General features: G+C 36.9%; 2 protein-coding genes across 12 annotated transcripts in view; both read left to right on the forward strand.

The window, feature by feature from the left end:
• The window catches only part of RGS6 (regulator of G protein signaling 6), a 542,298-nt gene that overhangs the window by 84,560 nt on the left and 443,165 nt on the right, over positions 1-14,573 (forward strand). The gene's annotated exons all lie outside the window — the stretch shown is intronic.
• Positions 1-14,573, forward strand: part of LOC118540989 (large ribosomal subunit protein eL34-like) — a 73,896-nt gene that overhangs the window by 1,355 nt on the left and 57,968 nt on the right. Inside the window, exon 3 of the mRNA XM_078078766.1 lies at positions 1,933-2,051. Coding sequence (XP_077934892.1) covers positions 1,933-2,051 — 119 coding nt within the window. The remainder of the gene's footprint in view (positions 1-1,932; positions 2,052-14,573) is intronic.

Genomic DNA, 14,573 nt, shown 5'->3' on the forward strand with positions numbered 1-14,573 from the left:
GATCTGAAATGTTTTCTTTGAACCTTTCAGAGACCTTCCAAGTAGTAATGTACATGATTCATATTTTTGAACACTTGACATGCTAGAAACTGGGTGTTATTTCCATAATCCTCAGAGACTTTGGGAGGTAGATACTGGTGTTCTTTCCTCCCACTCTTCTTTCAAATAATGAAATGGAGATTCAGGAAGGCAATAAGCTAGGCCAATGGCAGTCCAAGTTCAAAGCCAGGATTGTATGATTACAAAGCCATGCTCTTCACTTCTATAGTATGCTCTGAAAATAAAGAGGCAAACCTTAAAAGTGCTTATTATCAGTAATCCTGCCAAAAAAACATTAATTTATTCATTCAACAGTGAATGTGCCAGGTGCTGTAGTAGGTACTGGGGATATCAGATGAATAAAACAGACAAACCTGATCACATGGAGCGTATTTACCTTTACAGAATAATAAAATAAGATTTCCCACAGACTGAGGAGAAGCCTGATTGTTCTGTAGCTATGGTGACAGGTGGCCATCAGAACCAATTTTAAATCTGTTCATGAGGTCAATACCAAATTGTCTTGGGAAAAGCTGGTTTTAAAACCAACCAGTGTCAGCTCCTCACTTCCGAAAGTCAGCCAACCCAGGATGGATACTCTCCAGAAAACCTGCCTCTGAGTGCCAGCTGATCCACAGTAGCCTCACCTGAGCACCCACCTGATGTTAGCCCACATTTGCCTCTGAACATCTGCCAATCACAGAATTCCACGATTTCCAAAGCCTTCTATGAGATCAGCCAACTGTTTTGCTTGGAGGTACCTTTTGGCCGACATTGCTTATCTGTATTATAGTGAACAATAAATTCGGTCTTGTGGTTCGATTTCAGATCCTGAGAGGTGTTCTCGTTGTCCTTTGATAAAACAAACGAGTGTACCACATCAGGTAGCATCTGGCTACAGAGAAAACAGCACAGGCAAGAGGTTGGAGCATGACCGGGAGGGAGCTGTTTTAGATGGGAGCTCAGAAGAGCCTCTTTTGTGGCAGAATATTTGTAGAGAGACTGGAATGACCAGAGAAGTGTCCAGACATGTGCAGGTCTAGACCCAGAGCTTCCAGAAAGTGGGAAGAGGCATCGAGGTCGGAGAGGATGCCTGTGCATGTGGGGAAGGAGTAGAAGACGAGGCTGGAGAGGAAATGGGTGGTAGCTGATTCTTCAGGGCTGGGGTGGGGGTGGGGGGGTGGGGTTTGGATTAGGTGTACTGGGAAGGCAGAAAACTACCCAGGAATGGACCATGTTCTCTGCTTTAAAAATGATGTGCACATGCTTGTGTATGTATACGTGTGTACACAAGCGTACATGCAAATACATTCTGAAGTCAGGTTCAAGGATCCTTTTGGTCTTTAACAGTGTTTATTATGCCACTGATCATGTGAGTCTGTGTGCCCTCCACAGCATGCTGCTGAACCTGCCTACCCTCCCCAACTGGGAGTCCCATAAACAAGGTGCTTTTACTACCACAAATGTCGCCCAGTGACAGGCAATCAGTGGTGTTAAAAATTGTGGGTCTGAGAGGTTGTTTACTTCATTAGAAAGCTGCTGTATTGTCTCAGGTACTGGGGTTACATAGGGTTCCAAGATACTATGAAACCTGCCCAAGAATTGGGGTTGGTCTACTCCTAAATATATTAGCCCATTGTTTTCCTTAGTCATCACATGAAGCTCAATGTCTGTATTTTGCCTTCATGATTTATCCTGCCCACTATTCTGACAGAAGGAGATAGAGGCCAATCAAAGACTGAAATATGGTCCATTTTTATTTTTTATACACAGTTAGTTGTTTCTTCGGCAGGTTGACTTGACCATCTTCTACTGGGAATGTCTTTGTTAGTTAATTCATGAAACATGATTGAAACTGCTCTGGGATATGAATCCCATACGTGCTCGTTCTAGTTCCGGGGATTGATGCTGCACTGGGTGACTGCATGTTTGTGCTGCTGGCTCTTGCTGACGTTGACATTGGATTTACACTGTGCGATGACAAGGCCGGTCTCGCAGCTTTGTGTGGGTTGGTAGGTTATTCTCTGATTCCTGGCGGTTTTGCTCTTACAAAAGCATTAACTCAAATTTGGCTGGAAATTGTTCTCCTTTTCATCAGTCACCACTGCTGAACCTATCCCTTCAGCCACACCTCCAAACTACCTTGGACACTTGGGTATGTGTTTTGCTTTTTCATATTTGCATTGCAGCCTTGTCCGTGGACACTCCCTCCCCAGATGGGCAGTTGTTTGCTGAATTCCTGAGTACCAATTACATTGAATGGCAGGAAATAAAAAGACAAGCAAGGAACTAGTAGATGTTCAGAAGGTAGGCCTGTATCATTCTCCCTTCTTAGCTAATACCGCTTATTGTTATTTCTGAAAGGAGAATTTATTTAAACATATTAAATGCTGTGGATAGTGACTTTTATGTTTGTCATAAAAAGATCACTGCTATTGCTTCCCTTCAAAATGCAATGAGTAAATCTCTTAAGAAATATCTTCATAATATAGTTCCAAAGGACATGCATCCTTCTGTTACATGTTACTAATGTAGTATTGTTGTTATTGTTTTAATTAGCACAGAGAGATCCCATTCTGAGGTTGTGTCTGTGCTCCATTGTAATGTGTCTGTAATGGGTCCAGATGTCTTAGGGGATTCAATGCAGGTAGCTGAAGTATCTAGAGAAGGCTTAGTGCTTGTTTGGTTTTGTGGCTCTGGTGAAATTCTCAGAAGATAGAGTTGAAAAATAAGCATGGGTTGACTCTTTTCTTTGTTACTTTTGGTTGTCTAGTGAATCAAAAAACTGTGGAGTCTTCTTGAAGTCTTTCTGACAGTTCCTCATCTGTAGGTCCAGTTGTAATTGAAATATGACCTAAATGGTTGTCATCATGAAACACAGAATCCCTGTGACCCATTAGCTGGTTTCTGGCATAATATGGGCTCTTATTATTTGGGTTCCATTGATAAGTTAGGCAGGATTATATTTTATTAAGAATCTCCTATCATTAGGAATAGTCGACAGTGGATGGATAACGTACTGGATGTGGACACTGATTGTAAGTCACAGTGCCAGCTGTAGCAGGATCCAGTGTCTCATGATCCCCCTTGCAGTGACCGCTAGCTGGGTCTCTGTTATGGAGGCCTCTGGTTTCAAATGCAGCAGCAACTGCATAATCCCTGTCAGCCAAAGACTGCAAGTCTTGCTGGAAGTTGTCTAACAGTGGCCTTGATGATTGTTGACATACATTTATCTTGTCACTTGGCCATGTAAGGAAATTAGAACCATCGCTGTATTTTAATGCATCAAGCTGTGCATCCTCTGAATGTGATTCAAGCCCTGGGCTTCTTGGTCATAGAGGTATTGAGACCACCTGATACTCAGTGATATGGACTACTGTGAAAGTTCCCAAGGCTTATTCTGGGTTCTAAAGTTGTATCCTTACAGAGAGGCTCTTCATTGGCGTCTGCATCCAGCACCCAAATATTTCAGTCATTACATTATATATAAATGGACTAAATGTTGAAATGAAAAAAACAAAGACTATCAGATGGATTTTAAAAATTTTCAGGGGACATATTCAGAAGATAAGGAAATAAAAGTTTAAAAAATAAAAAGGTGACAAGATATGTCATGCAAATACCAAAGGAAAGCAGATATCACTTGATAGCATTGTTGATCATATCATGGATGTGGTTGACTATGGTCTGGGTTTATACTTTATGTCATATGTTTTCATAATCAGTGTTTCTTATAGTTAGGAAAAAATTATCAAATTTTTGACTACTAGAAAATATTTCATAATTGTAGCTGATTTCTTTCTTTCTTTCTTTCCTTCCTTCCTTCCTTCCTTCCTTTCCTTTCCTTTCCTTTCCTTTCCTTCCTTCCTTCCTTCCTTCCTTCCTTCCTTCCTTCCATCCATCCATCCATCCATCCATCCAAAAATGTAGGCTTTTTGCTGCCTCTGAAGGGGCCTTTCAACCATGGTGCTAACTACTATGTATCATTATGTAAGATAAGTGGACCATAAATACTTTAAGTCATTCTAAGTTAATTGGAAATATCTTGTGTTAGCAATATCATTATCAGCATGGTAAAAGGGGTAGGGAGATTGCAGTAGAAATCAAGTTCCCTGGGGAATATGCTCTACAGCTAAAAGTAAAGTAATTTTTTCCTGCCCAGTGACTTAGCTTATTTCTCAGTAAAACAGGTCAATGATGTTCTTTAAGTAAAGCAATATTTAATTGGATTGATTTGTACCTGATACAGATTCAGAGGCCTGAATAGAACTAGATATTGAACTGGGAATCTGGAAAGGAGAAGAAATTAGAACTTTAGCAACAAAAACTTTCTAGTGTTTGAGCTTAGTTAATACAAGATATAAGATATATACAACCTATGTTAGGTTGCAAGCTTGTGGATAATCATAAATATATAAATAGATTAAAACATTGGCCAAGTAGCTCCCATTTTTGAGGGGAGCATGTTTATATGAAAGGATAATCCCTTCTTTCTGGAAAACTTTTCATTTGCAAATATTAAATGATAGAGTTCCCTTCTGAACTTTTTTATTGTGACCTCTATGCTTGATTAAGAATTGTTATTCTACCCATTAAAGGTAATCTATGAATGCATGCGATAAAGAGGTAGGAAAAATTCCCCACATAGTCCTCAAAAGACAATCATTATCAATATTTGGGTGTGTGTACTTTTATTCTTTTTCTAGGAATAGGATGTCTATAAAAGTAGAGGTACACTTATAGAGTATACAATTTTTATTGTATTCTTTTATATTATTTAATGTAATTAGAATTTTTTTCCATGGAGTGGACACTATATCAGTCTAAATACTGTGGTAATATAACTCCTCAAATTTTAGTGACTTCACCCAATAAAGGTTGTTTTTTTGCTCATGTTACATGTCTAATGTAGATTGACAGAGAAACTGCTCACTCTAATTCAGGGATCCATGCTGACACTGATGGAGGCTTCATTTAGACACAAACATTCACAGTCACCAAAGCAGAAAAAAATATGGCCACACGGCACTGGCTTTTAAAGTCTTCCTAGAAGGGAAACATCATTTGCTTACATATCTTTGATCAAAGCAAGTCACATGGCCAAGCTAACTTCAAAGAAGGTGGGCAAGTGCAGTCCTACTATGTGCCCAGAAGGAAGAAAATTGGAATATTTGGGAAGAGTTCTGATGATTATCCCAGATGACCACTGAAAATATTTTTTTAAACAATTGGGATAATTTCCCAATGAATGTCTATGCCATAGTTTACAGAGTTAGCTCTTCTGTTTATGTTTCCAATTAATACTTTATTAGTAATGCTGAAATGAACATTTTGGTTATGGTCACCATGCCCCCACCCTGCCCCTTCTTTTGGACACCTCACTAATTCTTATAAATTATAGACTAGATTAAGTTCCCCTCTATATACTTTGTAGCATTTAATTTCTGCCACCACACTCTAAGTTTCATATAGAGACCACACCTCTCTTTTTCAGAGCTGTGTCATCTAAATGGAACATCATAAATGCTAAGTATACATTGATGAAGGAATGACAAATTATAAGAGGATGGTAAAGCTATTATTAAGGCTTTTTCTATGTATTGCCAAATTACTTTCCCAAAGATCAATTCACTACCTGTTGCTATCACTAGTTATTTTTCTTCTTTGTTAAATGGAAAGGCAGAATAAATAGCATTTTTCAGCATTTTAATTGTCATGTCTTTGATTAATATTAAGATTAGGTATTTTTCATACATTTAAAAAATTATGGTAAAAAACATAAAATTTACCATCTTAATGATTTTAAAGTATACTGTACAATAGTGTTAACTATACACACATTATTATGCTAAAGTTCTCTAGAACTTTTTCATTTCAAAAAATTAAAACTCTATACTCATTGAACCCTATTCTCCTCCCCCAAGCCCCTGACAACTCCCATTCTATTTTGTTTTTAAGAGTTTGACTATTTTTCATACCTAATATAAGCAGAATTATTCGTCTTATTGTGATTGGCATATTTCACGTAGCATAATGTCCTCAAGACTCATCCATATTGTAGCATATGACAGTTTTTTATTCTTAAGGCTGAATACTATTCCATTGTTTATGTAGATCACATTTTATTTATCCATTTATCCACTGATATACTTTTTTTTTTTCTTTTACCTCTCATCTATTGTGAATGATTTGTAATGAACATGGGTGTGTAGATTATCTTCAAGATCTTTTGGATATATTTCCAAAATATATGGAAGTATGATTGCTAGATCATATGGTAATTCTATTTCTAAGTTTTTGAGGAACCTCCATACCGTTTTCCAAAGCAGCTGTACCATTTTACATTCCCACTAACAGTGGGCAAGAGTTCACTTTTCTCCACATCTTTGCCAATGCTTCTTCTTCCCTTCCTGTCTCCCTCTCTTTTTTTCTCTCTCTCTTCCTTCCTCTCTCTCTCTCACTCTCTGATAGCTGCCATCCTACTGGGCATAAGGTACTATTGTGATTTGATTTGCATTTCCCTGATATTAGTGATGCTGAGGATCTTTTCATGTTTGTTGGCCATTTTGTATATTTTCTTTGGAGAAATGTCTGTTCAAGTTCCTTGCCCATTTTTAATTAAGTTTATTTGTTTCTTTATTGTTGAGTTTTAGGAATTCTTTATGTATTGTGGATATTAACCTCTTATCAGATACATAGTTTGCTAATATTTTCTCCCATTTGGTAGGTTGCCTTTTGACTCTGTTGATTGTTTTCTTTGCTGCACAGTTTTTCAGTTTGATATAAGTTTGGTGTTATATCCAAGAAAGCATTGCCAAATCCAATGTCATGAGGCTTTCCTCTATATTTTCTTCTTGGATTTTTATCGTTTCAGGCTTTACATTTAGATCTTTAATCCACTATGAGTTAATTATTGTATATGGTATAAGATAAGGGTCCAACTTCATTCTTTTGTATATGGATATACAGTTTTTCCCAGTACCATGTGTTGAAGAGACTATTCTTTCCCCTTTGTGTAGTCATGGAACCCTTGTTTAAAATCATTTGACTATGTACCTGAGGGCTTGTTTCTGGCCTCTCAATTCTGTTATATTGGTCTATAGGTCTGTCTTTATGCAGTATCATATTGTTTTGATTGTTGTAGCTTTGTAATATGCTTTGAAATCAGTATGTATGAGGCCTCCAGCTTTGTGTTTCTTAAGATTTTTTGGCTATTTCAGGTCCTTTGTAATTCCATCTGAATTTTAAGATTTTTTTTACATCTGCAAAAATTGCCATTGGGATAGGGATCCCTGTGAATCTACAGATTTGGGTAGTATAGACATTTCAGTAATATTAAGTCTTCCAATCCATGAACATGAGATGTCTTCTTATTTGCATTGTCTTTAATTTGTTTCAGCAATGTTTTATAGATTTCAATGTATAAGTTTTCTGCCTTCTTTGTTAAGTTTATTCTTAAGTATTTTATTGTTTTCTATGCTATTGTAAATGGGATTGTTTTCTTAATTTCATTTTCAGATTGTTAGTATATAGAAACACAACTAATTTTTGCATGTTGATTTTTGTATTCTGCAACTTTGCTTAATTTGTTAATTGGAACAGGTTTTTTTCCCATGGAATTTATAGTTTTCTGTATCGTGACATCTGTAAAGAGAGATCATTTTACTTTTTCCTTACAATTTGGTGTCATTTCTTTTTCTTGCCTAATTGCTCTGGCTAAGACTTCCAGTAATGTGTTAAATAGAAGTTGTGAGAGTGGGCATCCTTGACTTGTACTTAGAGGAAAAGCTTTTACTTTTTCACCACTGAATATAATGTTTGCTGTGAGCTTTTAATATATGACCTTTATTATGTTTAGGTGATTTCTTTCTATGATTAGTTTGTTATGTGTGTTTACCATGAAAATGTGTTGAATTTTGTCAAAAGCATTCTCTGCATTAACTGAGATGATCATGTGGTTTTTATCCTTTATTCTGTTAATGTGGTGTAACACATTGACTGATTTTCAAATGTTGAACCATCCTTGCATTCCAGGAATATTCCCACTGTCATGGTGTATAATCCTTTTAACATACTGTTGAATTCTATTTGCTAGTATTTTGTTGAGGATTTTTCATCAATATTCATCAGAGATATTGGTCTATAGTTATTTTTTTCTTGAAGTGTCCTTGTCTGGTTTTGGTATCAGGGTAGTGGGCCTCATAAAATGAGTTTGGAAGTGTTCCCTCTTCAAGTTTTTGGAGGAATCTGGGAAGGATTGGCATAAATTCTTTAAACTTTTGGTAGAATCCTTAAGTGAAATCCTTAAGTAAAAACCATGTGACTCCCATAATGTTGTATCTTGGTTCATCTGATAGTGTCCCATAAGTCTCTTAAGCTATCTCACTTTTCTTCATTTTGTTCTTTTCACTGGCCTGATTGGGTAATTACAAATGATCTGTCTTCAACTTCACTGATTTTTTAATGCTTTATCAAGTCTGTTGTTGAACTTTTCTAGTGAATTTTTCAATTCAGTTTTATTCTTCAGCTCCAGAATTTGGTTCTTTTTTTATAGTTTTTGTCTCTTTGTTGATACCCTCGTTATGTTCACTCATCAATTTTCTGATTTTCTTTGGCTATCTCTGTTCCTTTAGCTTATTGAACTTCTTCAGTAAGATAATTTTGAATTCTTTTTCAGGTAATTAATAGATTTCCATTTTTTTAAGTTCAGTTCTGGAGATTTATTTTGTTCTTTGATAGGGCCATATTTCCCTTTTTCTTTTTATGCCTTGTTATTTTTGCTGGAATTTGGCCACTTAAAAAAACAGCCACCCCTCTTAGTCTTTATGGACTGGCTTCATATACAGGAAGACCACTGGTCAGCCCGGTGAGAGAATCTGGAGACTTCTCCAGCCTTTTCTGGGAATCATCTTCTCTGGGCTTGTGTGTATAATTTCCCAATCAGAGAGGTTTGCTGATTTCTTTTTCCAGAGCTCATTATCACTTGCTCTGTCTGGTATCTCTGCAGTACTATAGGTTCTTTGGTGCAGCAGCAAGCTACCAACCTCTCCATCTTTCTCAGTGGCCCGCAGGCATCTTAATTATGCCAGTCCCCCACCAGTGCTTTGAATCAGGCCCTCTGTCAGGAAGCCCCCTGAAAAGTCAGAATGTTGGAGATACATTTTTCCTGATGACACTAAGCTATGCCAGGGAACGCCTATCAAGGGTGAAATGCAATGGCTCTGTCTTACCAGTTTCAGTGAGATTGTTCTTGGCTTTGTGCTTGCCTGGGATACAGTGACTTCTTAACTGGTTTCTGAGGTTCTCATAAAGGCTTTTTGGACCATTGATAAATCAGTGTCTCTGAGGGGGAACAATATCTGGGGCTTCTTATTCTGCTGTCTTGCTGATATCACCTCTCAGGAAGATCAAATTTTATACCTGTCAGTGTAGGGGAGTGAAACGACTCTTGTATTGGGAGTCAGGAGATAAGGTTCCATGTCTGTTCCTGTAACTAATAGTAGAACCTACTGCTATCTTATGAAAAATTAAATGGTGCTAGAATAGAGATTATAACAGCATATTGTTGAAACTATGAAATCTGAAGGACTTTATTACTTATTTCCTGCCTTCTCTCAGAGTTTCAATAGTGAAGAAATTTCCTTTGGTAATTTTGGTATTTTAAAAATTATGAGTCTAATGAATGCTTGCATATATGTGCATTAATTAATGTAATATATATTATATTAGTATAAGCATTCGTTCAGTTCGTAATTTAAAAACTACTCTGTTAAAATCATCTGTAACCGATTCAACTTGAGTAATGGCTGTTAACATTTTGGAATATTTCTTTTACATTTTGTATGTACCTGCATAATGTGTTCAAAATTACATAAATTTAAATGTTTTCTGTACACAGTTCTGTTCACTCTCTGATCACCAGACTTTATTTAATGAACTTTTTTTTCCATGTTAAGCATTTGGTGATTTTTCAATAGCCACATATTCTAAAATATGGCTGTATTGTACCTTATTTAACCATATAACCATATCTCATGTCTGTTTGGGGAGCTTATAAATATGAACATCTTTATAGAAATATTTTATATGCTTTTTTTTAAATTTAATTTTATTTACATTCAATTAACATGTAGTGTATTATTAGTTTCAGAGATAGAGTTCAGTGATTCCTCAGTTGCATATAACACCCAGTGCTCATTACATCACACACGCTCCTTAATGCTCATCACCCAGTTATCCCATCCTCCCACCCACCTCCCCTCCAGCAACCCTGTTTGTTTCCTATAGTTAAGAGTCTCTTATGGTTTGTCTCCCTCTCTGATTTCATCTTATTTTATTTTTCCCTCCCTTTCCCCTCCTCTGTTTTGTTTCATAAATTCCACATATGAGTCAAATCATATGATAATTGTCTTTCTCTGATTGACTTATTTCCACTTAGCATAATACCCTCTAGTTCCATCCACATCGCTGCAAATGCTAAGATTTCATTTTTTTGATGGCTGAGTAATATTCCATTATATATATATACCACATCTTCTTTATCCATTCACCTATTGATGGACATCTGAGTGTATGCATTTTAAAATATGCTATTTCCTTCAAGTAGATTGTTAGAAATGAGATTCCTAGGTCAAGGAAGGGTGTAGACATGAGTGATTTTACACCATTTGCCAACTGTTGTTGAACAAAGTGGACAGTATCTATTACATTGCTCTTTTTCCTCATGCGTATTTAAACATTTTTAGGCTAATTTAATAATGAAAGTATATTGCATTTTATTTATATTCCTTAATTATTACCAAGCTTTGATTATTTCTTAGTTGTTATGCTTTTGTGGCTGATTTATTCTTATCCTTTTGCCCCTGTTTTTCTATTGAAATATTAGAAATTTTTCTTTCAATTAGTTTTTGCTCTTTATATATTAGGGCATTAATATTTTCTTAGCTTTGTGGTAAATATTTTTCCTTGATTTATGGCATATATAGCTTTTAATTTTATCTCATGTTCTGGCATGTTGAACCTTTTGTTTAGTCAAATTTATACAACTTTTCTTTAGTGATTTTCTTCCTTTGTGATTGTGCCAGCAGTACATCTCAACCAGATATTAGATAAATCTCCATGTAGATTTTCTTTTAATTTTTAAATATGTATACATGTTTTTGACCTTCTTCTTGAAGAACTTCTTTTTGAAGAACTTCTTTTGACATTTTTTTGCAGGACAGGTCTGCTGAGAATGAGTTCCCTCAATTTCTTTTTGAGAAAGTCTTTATTTTTTCTTCACTTTGAAGGAAAATTTTGTTGGATATAGAATTCTTTTTTTCCCCAAGATTTTATTTATTTGAGAGAGGGGGAGAGCACAGAGGGAGAGTGAAAAGCAGACTCCCGGGTGAGCAGAGAGCCCAACATGGGACTTGATCCCGGGAACCTGAGATCATGACCGGAGCCAAAGGCAGACACTTAACTGACTGAGCCACCCAAGAGCCCCAACAAAACATTCTTCTTTATTTCTTTCTCTCTTCCTTCCATGGTAGGTATCTTCTTTTCCTTCCTTTTGTTTCCAATTTTTCTTTTCCTTCACAGTCACAATGGGTATAGAATTCTAAGTTGGTAGGGTTTTTTTTTTTTCTCCCCTAACACTTTAAACATTTTACTCCACTCTCTTCTTGCATGGTTTCTGATAAGAAGTCCGCTGTAACTCTTACTCTTATTTTTCTATAGGTAAGATGATTCCTTTTCCCCCTTGGTTTCTTTCAAGATTTTCTGTTTAACTTTGGTTTTTGGTAGTTTGAACATGATAGCCTCGATATAGACTTTATGGTATTTATCCTGGTCAGTGTTTTCTAAGCTTCCTAGATAAATGTTTTGGTGTCTGTGATTAATTTTGGAAAATTCTCAGTCATTAATATTTCAAATATTTCTTTATCCTCTCTTTCTTCCCTTTCTGATTTTCCGGTTAAACATGTATTATACCTTTGAAATGTTTCCACAGCTCTTGTATGGTTTCCTCTTCTTTCTTCTCCTCTGTTCTTCTCATCTTCTTCATCCCATTCTCTTTCCATCTCTGCATTTCTATTTGGGAAATGGCTATTGACCTATTTTGAAGCTCTCTGATTTCTTCCTCAGCTGTGGCTAGTCTCCTTATGAGCCCATCAATGGCATTCTTCATTTCTGTTATAGTGTGTTTGATTTTTCTCATTTCCTTTTGATTCTTTCTTAGTTTTCATCTCTCCACTGATATTACCTATTTGTCCTTGTATATTGTCTACTTTTCCCATTAGTGCCCTTAGCATATTAATCATAGTTATTTTTAAATTCCCTTTCTGAATATTGCAACATCTGTGTTATATCTCAGTTTGGTTCTGATGATTACTTCATTTTTTCAGACTCTTTTTTCCTTGCCTTTTAGCAGCCTTGTAATTTTTATTGAAAACTGAACATAGTGCATTGGGTGGTAAGCCTTTAGTCATGTTAATCTGGCTAGGAGTTGGACTGTGTTTAGTGTTTGCTATAGTTGTAGGAGCCAGTGGCTTAAAATTCCTCAACGATACTTGTTGTCTCTCCTTTTGTCTTTAGGATTCTCTAAAAAGGCCTCAGATACAGTCTGTATTTGGCAGCTTTTTCAGCCGTAATCTGCTGTTACTATGATGATAAAGTTTGGTACTAACTTGAAGTTTATGGGGAAAGGGAAGCATTCTGTGACCTTCACACGTGTGTCTTAGCTTTCTTTACTTTCTTTTTTTTTTTTCTTAAAAACTTTATTAGCTGAGACAAGAAAGCTAAACGATGTTGGAGAGGGAGAAATGTCCTTTCCTCAGGTGGAGTAAGGCTCTGATAAAGTCTTTTCCCTTGGAGAATACACCTTTGTTATTGAGAATGCTTTGGGCTTATTTCTCAATGGTTACTGATATGGTCTGAGTGTTTGTGTCTCTCAAAATTAATACTTTTTGGTTTGTCTCTTTTTTTTTCCTTTGTTCATTTGTTTCTTAAATTCCAAATATGAGTGAAATCACATGGTATTTGTCTTTCTCTGACTGGCTTACTTTGCTTAGCATTGTTAACACTGTATGTTAACTACAGTGGAATTATTCTTCCCCTCAGCGGCCTGAGGTGACCCCTGAAAATGGTTCACTATTCACTTGACCCAGAAAACCCTATGAAATCATGCAAATCAAGAGGTTCAAATCTTCATGTTCACTTTAAGAACACACGTGAAACTGCCCAGGCCATCAAGGGTCTGCAGATCTGAAGCGCCACCAAGTATTTGAGAGACATCACTTTGTAGAAGCAGGGTGTGCCAGTCCGTCGCTACCATGGTGGAGTTGGTAGGTGTGCCCGGGCCAAACAGTGGGGCTGTATACAGGGCTGGTGGCCCAAGAAAAGTGCTGAATTTTTACTGCACATGCTTAACAATGCAGAAAGTAATGCTGTACTTAAGGGTTTAGATGTCAATTCTCTGGTCATGGAGCACAGCCAGGTGAACAAAGCCCCCTATGTGGCATAGAACTTACAGGGCTCACGGGTGGATTAACCCGTACATGAGCTCTCCCTGCTACATCGAAATGATCCTTACTGAAAAAGAGCAGATTGTCCCTAAACCAGTAGAGGAGGTTGCACAGAAGAAAAAGATATCCCAGAAGAATCTGAAGAAACAAAAAATTATGGCCTGGGGGTAAATTCTGCACAGAATAAGTGCAAATAAAAAAATAAAAACCAAAACAAACTACAATGGAATTAAAATAAAAAATTCATCGGTTGAAGCCCTATACCCCAATGTCGTGTTATTTGGAGATGGGGCCTTGGGAACATGATTAAGTTTAGATAAAGTTATGAGGGTGGGGCTCTGCTTGGATAGGATTAGTGCCCTTCCAGGAAGAGACACCAAAGAGCTTGTTCCTGCTCTGTTTCTCTGTCTGTCTCTCTTTCTATGTGTACATACCAAGGAAAGGCCATGTAAAAACACAGCAAGATGGCAGTCATCTACAAGCCAGGAAGAGGGCCTTATTAGAATCTGACCATGCTAACATCTGATCTTGGAATTCCAGCCTCCAGAACTGTGAGAAAATAAATTTCTGTTGTTTAAGCCACCCAGTCTATAATACAGTTCCTCTTCTCTCTCTGCTAGAGCCATGAGGATATCTTTGTAGTTCTTGGAGGTAGGTAAAAACCGTGAAATTGTGAGGTCCCCTCAATACTGCAGTCTTTAGGAATTTCTCATCGCCACATTAGTCCACATTCAGCTTCCAGCAGCTTTGGAGAACTACCACGTAAGCATTCTTACCAGTTTATGACTCTCACAGCTTCTGCTTCAGATAAGCGTATCTTGGATGTGATGCACTGAATTCACCTGTCTTTCCAGATTTGGGGTTGGCAGCTTGCCCTGCAACCTCAGTTCTTTACCAGGCCCAAGAAACGTCGTCCAACACTTCTTATTGTAAGGTTGGGAGTGATGACTTCTGGGTTCCTTATATTTCAGAGCTGAAACTGGAAGTCTTTTTATTTTAGAGTTTTACTTTTTTCCTTTAATTTCATAAATA

Source organism: Halichoerus grypus, chromosome 8 (assembly GCF_964656455.1).
Source record: "Halichoerus grypus chromosome 8, mHalGry1.hap1.1, whole genome shotgun sequence".
Classification (NCBI taxonomy): Eukaryota; Metazoa; Chordata; class Mammalia; order Carnivora; family Phocidae; genus Halichoerus; species Halichoerus grypus.